Here is a 15,349-nt window from a genome sequence, read left to right on the forward strand (position 1 = left end):
TTCTTGGGTCATATGAAATCTTAGTTGTTCTTAAATATGCTTGGATTTGTTTAGAAAGATATCATATGTTAGTTTATATTCACTATATTTACAGCCTCTAGAAGAATAGGGTTATTAAAGGTATATAAAATGATTTTATCCTTTTCCCCCCTTTTCTGTGTCTGCAAGCAAAGGCACAGCCTAGCATTTGGTAACTAGAAATCTGAATCCTCTATATGAAGGGTGACCTTAGTCAAAAACCTACTGCTTTGACATAAGTCACTTTGTTTATCTATTCCAAAGCAACTCAAGGGCAAACATAACCTTCCTCAACAATTCTGAAAGTATGAAAGGTACAAAAATTATTAATATGACACAAAAGAGTTTCAAAAATCATCACAAAATTTCTGAAGGATTTCATTCATATTCAGTGACTTTGTTCCTTTATTTAATTGGGTTTAAAAGAACTTTAGAAAACATTTACTCAAAGACTGAGAGTCTGATACCTGCTTAAAGTATACAAGATGTGTGTTCAATTTCTAGGGCCAAATGAACAAGAAAATAGTAAAAAGCAAATAATTATGCAAATAGCCACATTTTTATTGAATAATGGTTACTACAAACAAACATTAATATCAGGAAACCATGGAACAATACATTTTTTCTACTAACATATAGAAGTATCAAAATTATGATGAAAAGATAAAAAACAATACTTCTGTTTTGTCTAAATGTACATAGCATTCTTAAATTGGGCTACCCCTTAACCATTCATGTTTTCTACATTCAACAATGATTCTGTCAAATAATACTACTCATTTGAATTTGATCAGAAATTTTAAAATTCTGTAGTGTCCAAGAGCCATTAATCCTACCTTGAAACTTTTTTTTTTTTTAAAGTGTGTGCATGTTGAATTCCTTTTGGGGTGACTGTGTCTTTTCATTTGACATTCCTTCAACTATGTTAAAGTGAGCTTTTACATGCCTTGTCTACATCTGATGTATTGTTTTTAGTCTTCCCCCATTTAAGAGAGTGCATCAAGATTGTAATTTTCTACTTGGAGTTGTATCAGTATTTGGTATTGTGTAGCTACATTTCTCAGCTATACAAAGAAGTAAACACAATTAAAGGAGATTGAATTATAATATTTTAAAACCTAGACTTAATTTCATTCTTATTTTAACAGACTTTAAAAATAGATCTAGAAAAGAAAAAGCCAACCATGGAAAAACTAAGTTCACTCAATCAAGATCTACTTTCGGCACTGAAAAATAAGTCAGTGACTCAAAAGATGGAAATCTGGATGGAAAACTTTGCACAACGTTGGGACAATTTAACCCAAAAACTTGAAAAGAGTTCAGCACAAGTAAGTGATATTAATTCTTATATTGTAAATTATGTTGAAGATACTTGAAAACTATATTAAGACAAAAATACTGTGATTTTTCCCCAAACTATACAACTAGTTTAACCCTTTCCCCATGTTTGGATGATCTAAAAATATGGTCCCCTCGTTCGCCCTGGTATTGGGAAATTGTGAAGAAGCAGGTGTATGAGTACAAAATGAGACATACACTAGCAAGATTTCACTGAAAGGACCCAGTTATAGCTCTCTCTTGTGAGACTATGCCGGGGCCTAGCAAACACAGAAGTGGATGATCACAGTCAGCTATTGGATGGGTCACACGGCCCCCAATGGAGGAGATAGAGAAATCACCCAAGGAGCTAAAGGGAACTGCAACCCTATAGGTGGAACAACAATATGAACTAACCAGTACCTGGGAGCTCTTGTCTTTAGCTGCATATGTATCAAAAGATGGCCTAGTCGGCCATCACTGCAAAGAGAGGCCCATTGGACTTGCAAACTTTATATACCCCAGTACAGGGGAACGCCAGGGCCAAAAAGGGGGAGTGGGTGGGTAGGGGATTGGGGGGGGTATGGGGGACCTTTGGGATAGCATTGAAAATGTAAACGAGGAAAATACCTAATAATTAAAAAAAAATATATACCTACCCAGATAAATTGTAAAAGTTTTCAGACATTTTTTCCCCAGACAAACTAACATTATCCCTTGGAAGAAGAAAATAGCTATGACTCATATATTTTGATGTCATGATTTTTTTATTTTCTATGCAGTTAATGGTCATTTTTGAAATAATTTCAGTTGTGAGCAAACATATCCTAAAGATAAAACTAAAGCAATTGGAATTCCTCTGCCCTTGAATATGACAGTTTATGTTCATGCTGTGTATGTTTGTGTCTACATTCAATATGTAGGCTGAGTTAATTCTTGCCTTCTTTTATTCCCACAAAGAGAGAAAATGATATTGTGTATGCATGTGGTGTGCCATTTCATGTTTTTGTGACAGTTTAACACTTTAAATAGTCACATAGGTAACTCAACTCAAGATGCTACTATAGAGGGCCCACATTTGGTTCTGAGCACTAATATTAGGAAACTCTTAATGTACTGTAGAACTGTAGATGCAAGTGTTGTATTTAGAGTTGCTTAGATACTGCCTTTTATAAGAATTTCAATTTAAAATATTTAAAACACTTTTCTGTTTATAACAATTTTATTGGCTCCAGAAGGTTTCCAAAAGAAACAATCTAAAACTACTATATATATATATATATATATATATATATATATATATATAGAGAGAGAGAGAGAGAGAGAGAGAGTACACACACACACACATACATATATATATGTGTGTGTGTGTGTGTGTGTGTGTGTGTGTGATCAGTAAAATTAAATTATTTAGGTCACTTCACGTGTATTAGGATTCCATCTTAGTTAAATATATGGGTTAGCCACAATGGATTTTAATGCATCTTATCTTTTGGGTAATTATTTTTTTTAAGTTTCTCTTTTTTTAATTAGGTATTTATTTCATTTTCATTTCCAATGCTTTCCCAAATGTCCTCCACACCCTCCCCCACCCACTCCCCCACCCACCCACTCCCACTTCTTGGCCCTGGAGTTCACCTGTACTGAGGCATATAAAGTTTGCACGACCAATGGGCATCTCTTTCTACTGATGGCCAACTAGGCCATCTTTTGATACATAAGTAGCTAGAGACACGAGCTCTGGGGGGGGGGGGGGTACTGGTTAGTTCATATTGTTGTTCCACCTATAGGGTTGCAGATCCCCTCAGCTCCTTGGGTACTTTCTCTAGCTCCTTCATTGGGGGCCCTGTGATCCATCCAATAGCTGACTGTGAGCATCCACTTCTGTGTTTGCTAGGCCCCGGCATAGTCTCACAAGAGACAACTCTATCTGGGTCCTTTCAGCAAAATCTTGCTAGTGTATGCAATAGTGTCAGCGTTTGGAAGCTGATTATGGGATGGATCCCCAGATATGGCAGTCTCCAGATGGTCCATCCTTTCGTCACAGCTCCAAACTTTGTCTCTGTAACTCCTTCCATGGGTGTTTTGTTCCCAATTCTTTTTTTTTTATTACAAATTTTCCTCAATTACATTTCCAATGCTATCCCAAAAGCCTCCCACACCCTCCCACCCCACTCCCCTACCTACCCATTCCCATTTTTTGGCCCTGGCGTTCCCCTGTACTGGGGCATATTAAGTTTGCCTGTCCAGTGGGCCTCTCTTTCAAGTGATGGCCTACTAGGCCATCTTTTGATACATATGCAGCTAGAGTCAAGAGCTCTGGGGTACTGGTTAGTTCATAATGTTGCACCTACAGGGTTGCAGATCTCTTTAGCTCCTTGGATACTTTCTCTAGCTCCTCCATTAGGGGCCCTGTAATTCTAAGAATGGGCAAAGTGTCTACACTTTGATCTTCATTCTTCTTGAGTTTCATGTGTTTCGCAAACTGTATGTTATATCTTGGGTATTCTAAGTTTCTGGGCTAATATCCACTTATCAGTGAGTACATATCATGTGAATTCTTTTGTGATTGGGTTACCTCACTCAGGATGATGCCCTCCAGGTCCATCCATTTGCCTAGGAATTTCAAGACTTCAATCTTTTTAATAACTGAGTAGCACTCCATTGTGTAAATGTACCACATCTTCTGTATCCATTCCTCTGTTGAGGGGCATCTGGGTGGGTAATTATTTACGTTAAAGATTTTCTTAGAAAAAAAAGTGAGGTTAGACCTCAAGTTTCTTTAGAAATTAAGTATCATTTTGATGCTCTCAATGAAAATCAGTACTTGACACTGGCTTTGAATATCCGTACAGTCTGTCTTGAATTTCCCTTTTATTACCTACCATAATTGAAATCATTATGAACACTAAGATTTGATGTAGACTGAGTTAAAACATGCAATATTTCATTTACTTATTAAGTAAAAATTAAGTCAAAATGATCTCTGTAGCAAACTTCTAGTCTTTAATGTTTGTGGTATGTTCTTTTGGTTGAAATTCTATATAAATATGTGAGTTAATGAAGGGAGTTCTACTTTATCTCACCTATATTAGCATCAAAGGCAGAGGGAATATAGGGATGAAAATGCAATTCCATTTCTACTTTAATAAGAATTACTGTCGTTCTTTATATACTTCAGTTACTTTGAATATATTTTTAAACTAATTGTAATCTATCTATCTATTATTTACTGCCTACTGAAAATAAATGAAATGACATGTAAATAAATATTTTATGGCTACATCCTTCATTAATACTAGCTATAAAATGTTTAATCACTTTCATCTCATATGGCATATGGTAGAAAGTTAGGTAAGTTAGAATATTAAATGTCATTGCTTTTGCATTTTTGCAGGTGCTGCTAACTAACACAAATGCACAAATTTTATCTTCAATATGAATCCAGAATATACTCTGTGCCTTTTCTTTCTGATATATTTTTGTACTAACAGCACATTGAAATGAAGGAAAAAATATCACATAAAACTGAAGAGACAACTTCATAGAATGAACTCTCTTAATTATTATGTAGTATTGTATTTCAAAGTCAAGAGTGATTTCTTTTATGATGTCCTTTGAGTATTTAACTCTAATTGTTCTCATTATGCCAATGTCAATTCTTATTCATGAAGGGTTTTTTTAACCTTAATATTGGTGACAAAACAGAACAGCCATTAATATTAAAAATAATTTAGTCACCTAACCACTGTTGGCATTTACTTTTGTCACCCCTTAAGTATGATAGTTGCCCAGTATACTTGTCTTAGCATATTCATGAGACACAAATTTTACTTTTTAAATTTATTTGATAATTTTTTACAGTCCAGATTTTTATTCCCCTCCTGGTCCACCTTCTGACTGTTCCACCTCCCCCACCTCCCCCCTATCTCTAAGAGGATGTATCCCCCTAAACTGGTCCACCTTCTGACTGTTCCACTCCCCTACCTCCCCCTATCTCTAAGAGGATATATCCTCCTATCCTGGACCCCATCAGACCTCCCCACTCCCTGGGACCTCCAGTCCAGGGTTAGGTGCATCTTCTGACCGAGTCCAGACCCAGCAGTCCTCTGCTGTATATATTTGGGGGGGGCTCATATCAGCTGACATATGCAGCCTGGTTGGTGATTTGGGGGGGGGGTTCTAGTTGAATGGACATTTTTCATTCTCCTACAGGGTCACCCTCCTCCTCAGCTTATTCCACCTTTTCCCTAATTCAACCACAGGGGTCAGAAGATTCTGTCCATTGATTTGGTGTAAATATTTGCCTCTGATTATTTCAGCTGTTTGTTGGTCTTTTGGAGGGCAATCATGATAGGTCCTTTTTTGTGAGTGCTCCATAGCCTCAGTAATAGTGTCAGGCCTTGGGACCTCCCTTTGAGCTGAATCCCACTTTCAGCCTGATGCTGGAACTTGTTTTCCTCAGGCTCCTCACTATTTCCATACCTGTAATTCTTTCAGACAGGAAAAATTATGGGTCAGAGTTGTGACTGTGGGGTGGCAACCACATCCTTCATTTGATGCCCTGATTTCTGCTGGAGGTAGGCTGTACATGTTCCCTCTCTCCAATGTTCATTAAAAATATTACAATAAAAAGGTTCTTGGAATCCAAATAAAATTACATTTTTCTTTCAGAATAAAAGCAAACTTAAAGTGTTCGTTTAGTGTTCTTTTTGTGCTAGGTGCAATTATATTTGAGTTTAAATTTTAAGCAATTTTAAAACTGTTGCCTTTTGCTTTAATCTTGATATAACCTGTCATTGGAATATGTAATTAAAGTTGCTCATAGCTCAGTGATTGATTCTGAATAATGAATTTTTGAAGGGCTTAGAGAAGATAAAAGATAACTTGCACTTGGTGTATGTAAAACTTCAGTATCTCTGGATGTTTGTTGGATTTTTGTTGTTGTTGTTGTGGTGGTGATGGTGGTTGAATGCTTGCTTGATTTCCATAGCAGCTAATAAAATAGAAGGAATCAAGATATTGTTTGTCCAGTAGCAATTATTTTAAATACATATGATTGAAACAATATTTTCAGATGGTAGCTTGTTGTAAGATTTCATTCTTTTGTGGCTAATTTAAAAGATATAAGTTACAATTTGCAAAACACATGAAACTCAAGAAGAATGAAGAACAAAGTGTGGAAACTTTGCTCCTTCTTAGAATTGGGAACAAAACACCCATGGAAGGAGTTACAGAGACAAAGTTTGGAGCTGAGACAAAAGGATGGACCATCTAGAGACTGCCATATGCAGGGATTCATCCCATAATCAGCCTCCAAATGCTGACACCATTGCATACACTAGCAAGATTTTGCTGAAAGGACCCTGATATGGCTGTCTCTTGTGAGACTATGCCGGGGCCTAGCAAACACAGAAGTGGATGCTCACAGTCAGCTATTGGATGGCTCACAGGGCCCCCAATGGAGGAGCTAGAGAAAGTACCCAAGGAGCTAAAGGGATCTGCAACCCTATAGGTGGAACAATATTATGAACTAACCAGTACCCAGGAGCTCTTGACTCTAGCTGCATATGTATCAAAAGATGGCCTAGTTGGCCATCACTGGAAAGAGAGGCCCATTGGACATGAAAATTTATATGTCCCAGTACAGGGGACGCCAGGGCCAAAAAGTGGGAGTGGGTGGGTAGGGGAGTGGGGGAGAGGGTATGGGGGACTTTTGGGATAGCATTGAAAATGTAAATGAGGAAAATACCTAATTAAAAATGAAACAAGTCTTTAAAAAATTTATTGGTTGTTTTAATTATTTATGTTTCAAATGTTATCCCCTTTTCCAGTTAAACCCCCTTCCCTCCCCTTCTCTGCCTCTGTGAGGGTGTCCCCTCCTACTCACCCCCTCCTGCCTCAGTGCCCTGCCATTCTCCTATGCTGAGGCTTTGAGCCTCCTCAGGACCAAGGGGCTCTACCCCCATTGATACCAGACAAGGTAATCCTCTGCTACATATGCAGCTGGAGCCATGGGTCCCTCCATGTACACTCTGATTTGTATCATGACTCTTCCTAAATTTCTTCCAATGGAAAGAATGAGTCAACACTCAGTCAGGGAGGTGTGGTACACTTCTCATATTTTTCAGAAAGTTCAGGAAAGTCTATTTAACAATTCTTGGTTGCAGGAAAATACTTGTTCTTGTGTTAATAGCCAAAAGCAGAAGTATTGCAGGCTTTTGTTGATCTTGTTGGAAATAAATCTTCCATATAAATTGGTTATGAAGGGCTGTCATTAATATTCCAAAGATAACTTATGGCTATAATAAAATGAACACTGTGAGGAAGATAAGTGGAAAACTTAAGGGGAATGAATATGTCATTTTGTACTACTTGTCTGTCTGATATTGTCTTGCATGTTGAAATGATAAGTGTCATGATGTATATCACATATCATATTAATCCAAATTTGTGAACTATCTCTCTCCAAATATTTCTGATCAGAAGGGGAATATAATTCTAAAACAAACGTCTGTAAGGCCAAACTCATAAACTCATGCATTTGAACATATTCAGTGGCTTATACAGAGAGTAATTTAACCCAAACCTTTGAATAAGATGAAACTCATAGATACTCATGGATTAATATTTACTTCATATTGGCCTTCTACTGAAATTTTGAAAGGTGCCAACTTTATTAAATGGCATTTTATTCTGAACTTTAACTGATTATCATTTTAAATGTGTCTTGATCAAAATAATTATTATTAAATCAAAATTTTATTTTTAAACTGTATTTAATGTAATTAATTTTTACAGATTTTTCTTCATTCAAGTGTCCTTTTAAATCTGAAATAATTGAAAAACTATTAACACATATATACAATGTCTCAGATGTTAGAAGTTTTACTCAGATGCTTTAGTAAAATTTATCTTGATGTTGTGAACATTTTATTTAGTATGTCTCAATGATGTTGTGAACATTTTATTTAGTATGTCTCAATGATAGAGTGGCATCCTTTTTGTTTGTTTTGTTTTTCTTCTGTTTTCTTTACTTCCTGAAGTTTTTCCAGTTCACCTCGGAGTCACCATTTCCATCTGATTTTCGGATTACCTAGCTTCACTCTTTTAGTCAACAGAATTTAAGTCAGATGAAATAATTTGATTCAGATTTAATATGGTGTTGGTTTGATCTGAAGGTCAATCTACCAACAAGCAGGAACAGTTTCTCATTATTTTTCTTCACTACTCCAAGAAGTCTTTACAAGCAGTGTCTGACCTCCCTTTCAATATTTCTCACAGATTTCACAGGCTGTCACCACCACTCAACCATCCCTAACACAGACAACTGTAATGGAAACGGTAACTATGGTGACCACAAGGGAACAAATCATGGTAAAACATGCCCAAGAGGAACTTCCACCACCACCTCCTCAAAAGAAGAGGCAGATAACTGTGGATTCTGAACTCAGGAAAAGGTGAGTGCATCAAGATTCATTTTTAAGCAGGAAAACTCATTTCCATGAGATTCATGTTTATAGTTGAATCACATTTCCCAAAGCTTGAGTACTTTGTAATGTCAATTAAATAGTGAGAAAAATAATGGGATGTTTTAAAATTTACCCAAGAAATCATTATGCCAATAACTGGAGGCTTAATGGAAATGCTCTTTTCTGAATTGAAAGAGAAAGTACAAGTAATGAACAGCCATGGCACATTTTAATCCTGAAATGTCCAGTTTTATTTTGGTTTGGTTTGTTTTTCCTTAAAAGAGACCTGCCTGCTTGTTCAGGCATTACTTTTGCATTAAATGGCTTTCTTCTAGTAATGGGAAGTGCAATTTCCTGAAGAAGTACACCTCTAATAGGTGAGATCCATTCTGCTGCGTTATAGAACATAATGTCTCAATCTGCACATCCTAAATCAGAAGTAATTACAGAACAGATTTCCTGTTCTTTGATATTTATAAAGTCTTATCTCGAAGGTGTTAGAATTTTTAAATGATCGTTTTGTGAAAATTCTTAAGTAGACATTGGATATGTTAGGTATTATGTAAATCAGTGGACATATTAAAATCATGGCAAAATGCATAAAGGCAGAACTGACATGAAAAACATAAAATGGTATAATTTTCATCCCAGAACCATTATTGTACTTTTAAGAATAAGAAAGCACATTGCAATATGTCTTGTGTTTCTAAGTAGCATATGCTCAGGAATGTATAGAACACTTGACATTAGAATTTGCATAGACAAGAGTATAGAAGTGCAAGAAGAATACATACCTAAAAATAGTATGTCAAATATTCTTAGCAAAAGAAAAAGAACATCTCAAAAATTATTTTAATATATTATTCGAACATTTTATTCATTTATTAATGATAAATTTTAATTTGAAACTTATGAACTATGTCTTGGGCTTCCAAACATTTCTGTTTTGCTGAGCTGTCTATTACAGGATTCTACATACTAGAAGACAGCTAGCCTATTGCTATTTTCTCTATGAATTACGAACTAAGAATTAGTAATTATATACTAATTAACATTCATGTGTATGAGAGTTGTGTATATGAGTGTGGATGGATGATATGTTTACATATTTACATATTCTTTTTGGTAGCTTTGACATGTGCATGCCACAGTGCATATATGGATGCGAGAGGACAATGTCAGTGTCAGTACTTGAGTTCCACTTTTTTTTTATTAATTTTTTTATTAGGTATTTTCCTTGTTTACATTTCAAATGCTATCCCAAAAGTCCCCCATACCCATCCCCCCAATCCCCTACCCATCCACTCCCCCTTTTTGGCCCTGGCGTTCCCCTGTACTGGGGCATATAAAGTTTGCAAGTCCAAAGGGCCTCTCGAGTGATGGCCAACTAGGCCATCTTTTGATACATATGCAGCTAGAGACAAGAGCTCCGGGGTACTGGTTAGTTCATATTGTTGTTCCACATATAGGGTTGCAGTTCCCTTTAGCTCCTTGGGTACTTGAGTTCCACTTTTTGAGACAGGTTCTTGTTTTTGTCATTATTGTTGCCATTGTTCACTATTCCATAGACAACTAAAAAGTGAGCTTCCAGGGATTCTCCTGTCCCTGCTTTGAGTCTCACATTAGGAGCACTGGTATTACAAATGAAAACTACTACACCCACTTTTTATGTGTGATACATGAATTTGAACTCTAAACCCTATGCTTTTGTAGCAAGGGTTTTACACACTGAGCCATGATACTGTATTTTGAGGGGTTAAAAAAATCAGAGTAATACTTCATGACTTCCAATTATACAAATTTCAAATTTCAGGGTCTTCATTTAAAACACAGTCCTGTTTATTCAAACTTATCACTGATGATTCTTTCACATGACAAAAGCAGAATTTTTTTTAAAAATAATGTATCTATAATTCTATGGCCCCTCACAAAACCTATGTGATATAACAGAAATGAATGTTTGCTGCCCTTTAGTCTGGTCAAGTCGTTCACAAACTTTGAATAACATAGTGCATCCATTTTAGGGAAAAATTTCACAGTTTCATTGCTACAGTAGTAGAAATGTCACTATTCACTAATGGTGAGGAAAAATTATAATGGCACAAATAAATCAGTAAGTTTCTTAATTTGCATTCATTTTTCTAATAACATTTCCACTAATATACTTAATGTCACATTAAATATCTATAGAAGAAACTTAGGCTCATCACTTTTGGGTATATGCTTTGCAATGATTGTAATGCCTTCAGAAAGAGACTTACATAAATGGCAGCAAAGTTAGTTGATCCATTCTATTCTGTCTTCAAGCATTTCTTTCTGCCTCTTGGACTGAGATTGTATTTGGTTTGAAATTCATGTTTTGGTTTATTTCTTTAAAGAAAGAATATGTAGTGGAAGAGAAGTTGGTCACCTAGTTCTGTTTGATCATATGTTCCCCATGGTTATTGTAAATGACTAGGTTGAAAGAATAAAAGGAAATATACAGATGACTTCAATAAAACCCAGCACTTTTTGGGGATATTATTATATGCTTATAACAATATTCTATTCTTTAACTGAATAACATTATTTTTTCATGATAACTTTCTACAATAGATATAGACATTATTAGTATTATACATAGATACAGAGTGCCTGGGCTTAGATTTGAACATGGACTGCATAGCAAAATATCTCTTCAGTAGGTCAAAGACTAAGGTGCTATCATGTCATGGTTTACTTAAAGCTGTCTAATTATACTTTTTGTCCCAGAATAATTATGCTTAGCACTAGCGTGAACTCTCCAGGTGTCTTGCTTTGAACAGGATAATTATATAGACAAACTATGTAGATTCTGCAATGATGAGTTTAAACTGAACAAAGAGCAAAAGAAGAAGCATTTTGAAGCAATTAAATTCAGTAATTAATAAATGTTTATTGTATGGAATGTGATTAAAGGAGTTTCATAGAATTATGACTGAAAACTTTATGTTAGCCAGTACCTGTCTCCCATATTTGAAACAATTACATTTCACTGTGGAATTTGTACCTATGTTCTGTTAATTGCCCTTCTTTTAAAAATGTTCTTGTTCAGCATCTATGATTAAGTATAGTTCATCCCCTGTCATTTTCACAAGTTTTCATTTTAGCCTAATCCTCTGAGAGTATCTCATAAGCCAAAATCTTTTGCCTTTGAGACTCATCTCATTTGTCCTCTCTCAGGGATTTGGGAAATAACTCCCAAGTCATGTTGCTCTATACGTAACCTCTTCCCTTAGATACAGGTGCTAAAGTGGCGGTATTTCTACATCTGAATCCAGCTAGTGCTTCAATTTCCATTTTTATTGTTCCCAATTATATTGTACACATATTTTAGATGTAATGTGTGGCCTGTATGACCAGATGAGTAGCAGAACTTGGAAACAAGTTTACCAAGGTTTGAAAATTGCCTCTTTTAAATACTAACCTATGACATCAGAAAAATTACTTAAAACCTACTCATCTGACTCAATAGTTTTTACATTACCATGCATAGTAAAGATTAAGAAGCACTGAATTTGATGCCTATGAAGGAGTAGATTTTCAATAAAGATTTTGTTTTTTAAATGTTCATGGAGTTGATGGATTTTGTGAGAATGATGGTGGTAGTAAATTAGAGGTAGAAGTGCTTGAGTTATTGATACACACACACACACACACACACACACACATATATATATAAAATTTGGGGAGAGCAATCTCATAAATAAATATCTTAAATATAATGACTATATAATACCCTTGTTTTCCTAGACAAGGCTGCCCACTCTCTTGCTACCTATTCAATATAGTACTTGAACTCCTAGCCAGAGCAATTAGACAACAAAAGAGGTCAAAGAAATATAAAATGGAAAGGAAGAAGTCAAAATATCACTATTTACAGATGATATAATAGTAAATATATATATACCCCAAAATTCCACCAGAGAACTCCTAAACCTGATAAACAGCTTCAGTGCAGTAGCTGGATATAAAATAAACTCAATCAAATCAGTGGCCTTTCTCTACACAAAGGATAAACAGGCTGAGAAACAAATTAGGGAAACAACACCCTTCTCAATAGTCACAAATAATATAAAATACCTTGGCGTGACTCTAACTAAGGAAGTGAAAAATCTCTATGATAAGAACTTCAAGTCTCTGAAGAAAGAAATCAAAGAAGATCTCAGAAGATGGAAAGATCTCCCATGCTCATGGATTGGCAGGATCAACATAGTAAAAATGGCTATCTTGCTGAAAGCAATCTACAGATTCAATGCAATCCCCATCAAAATTCTAACTCAACTCTTCACAGATTTAGACAGGGATATTTGAAAATTCATCTGGAATAACAAAAAACCTAGGAAAGCAAAAACTATTCTCAACATTAAAAGAACCTATGGGGGAATCACCATACCTGACCTCAAGCTGTACTACAGAGCAATTGTGATAAAAACTGCATGGTACTGGTACAGCAACAGACAGGTAGATCAATGGAATAGAATAAAGACCCAGAAATGAACCCACATACCTATGGTCACTTGATCTTTCACAAAGGAGCATCCAGTGGGGAAAAAAGACAGCATTTTCAACAAATGGTGCTGGCACAACTGGTTGTTATCATGTAGAAGAAGGTGAATTGATCCATTCTTTTCTCCTTGTACAAAGCTCAAGTCTAAGTGGATCAAGGAACTCCACATAAGACCAGAGACACTGAAACTTATAGAGGAGAAAAGCTTGGAAGATATGGGCACAGGGGAAAAATTCCTGAACAGAACAGCAATGGCTTGTGCTGTAAGATTGACAAATGGGACCTCATAAAATTGTAAAGCTTCTGTAAGGCAAAAGACACTGGCAATAAGACAAAAGGCCACCAAGAGACTGGGAAAGGATTTTTACCAATCCTAAATCTGATAGGGGACTAATATCCAATATATGCAAAGAACTCAAGAAACTGGACTCCAGAAAATCAAATAATCTCATTAAAAAATGGGGCACCAGAAGATGCCCCAACTGGTAAGAAGGACACATGCTCCACTATGTTCATAGCAGCCTTATTTATAATAGCCAGAAGCTGGAAAGAACCTAGATGTCCCTCAACAGAGGAATGGATACAGAAAATGTGGTACATCTACACAATGGAGTACTACTCAGCTATTAAAAAGAATGAATTTATGAAATTCCTAGCCAAATGGATGGACCTGGAGGGCATCATCCTGAGTGAGGTAACACATTCACAAAGGAACTCACACAATATGTACTCACTGATAAGTGGATATTAGCCCCAAACCTAGGATACCCAAGATATAAGATATAATTTGCTAAACGCATGAAACTCAAGAAGAATGAAGACTGAAGTGTGGACACTATGCCCCTCCTTAGATTTGGGAACAAAACACCCATGGAAGGAGTTACAGAGACAAAGTTTGGAGCTGAGATGAAAGGATGGACCATGTAGAGACTGCCATATCCAGGGATCCACCCCATAATCAGCATCCAAACGCTGACACCATTGCATACACTAGCAAGATTTTATTGAAAGGACCCAGATGTAGCTGTCTCTTGTGAGACTATGCCGGGGCCTAGCAAACACAGAAGTGGATGCTCACAGTCAGCTAATGGATGGATCATAGGGCTCCCAATGGAGGAGCTAGAGAAAGTAGCCAAGGAGCTAAAGGGATCTGCAACCCTATAGGTGGAACAACATTATGAACTAACCAGTACCCCGGAGCTCTTGACTCTAGCTGCATATATATCAAAAGATGGCCTAGTCGGCCATCACTGGAAAGAGAGGCCCATTGGACTTGCAAACTTTATATGCCCCAGTACAGGGGAACACCAGGGCCAAAAAGGGGGAGTGGGTGGGCAGGGGAGTGGGGGTGGGTGGATATAGGGGACTTTTGGTATAGCATTGGAAATGTAAATGAGCTAAATACCTAATAAAAAATGGAAAATAAAATAAAAAAAATGGGGCACAAAGAATTCTCAACTGAGGAATACCGAATGGCTGAGAAGCACTTGAAAAAATGTTCAACATACTTAATCATCTGGGAAATACAAATTTAATTTCAGTGAAGATTATCTTTCAAATGTGAAGTTTTTGCAATTTAGCATCCTACAGTTCAAAAACAATATTAGAGGCACTCAGAACACCTAAATCCATCTGGTAACCTTGTTGTCATAAGCAGGCAGATTATATATATTTGCTTCTTCCATGTTTGCATACTAAAATGTATAATTGGACTAGACTATAGACTTAGCGCTATAATTTTTTAACATTCATGCTTTTTTTCCTCATTGTTTGTTATCTTTCTTTTAATATTTCTGCTGCTTGGATAATGTTGATGTACATCCCACCCCTGAAAAAAATATACAGGAAGACATAATCACTCTCCAGTTTTATAATGTTTGTATTTCTAAATTATTATTTTAGCTTTGATTCCCAATATAAGTCTGGAAATTATACATTAAATCATATTAACTTATGTGATAAACATAATTAAATATTTAGTGTTCCTTTGGACAACTTTTTTAAAAAAATGTTA

The 15,349-nt window shown here is 36.0% G+C and overlaps 1 protein-coding gene across 10 annotated transcripts in view; it reads left to right on the forward strand.

Annotated features, from left to right (window-relative positions):
- The window catches only part of Dmd (dystrophin, muscular dystrophy), a 2,390,387-nt gene that overhangs the window by 906,038 nt on the left and 1,469,000 nt on the right, over positions 1–15,349 (forward strand). For all 10 annotated transcript variants that reach the window (XM_006527768.3, XM_017318379.2, XM_017318378.1 and 7 more), the window contains 2 exons: positions 1,167–1,346; positions 8,620–8,795. In XM_006527768.3, coding sequence (XP_006527831.1) covers positions 1,167–1,346; positions 8,620–8,795 — 356 coding nt within the window. The remainder of the gene's footprint in view (positions 1–1,166; positions 1,347–8,619; positions 8,796–15,349) is intronic.

This window comes from Mus musculus, chromosome X (genome assembly GCF_000001635.26).
Source record: "Mus musculus strain C57BL/6J chromosome X, GRCm38.p6 C57BL/6J".
In the NCBI taxonomy this organism is placed as follows: Eukaryota; Metazoa; Chordata; class Mammalia; order Rodentia; family Muridae; genus Mus; species Mus musculus.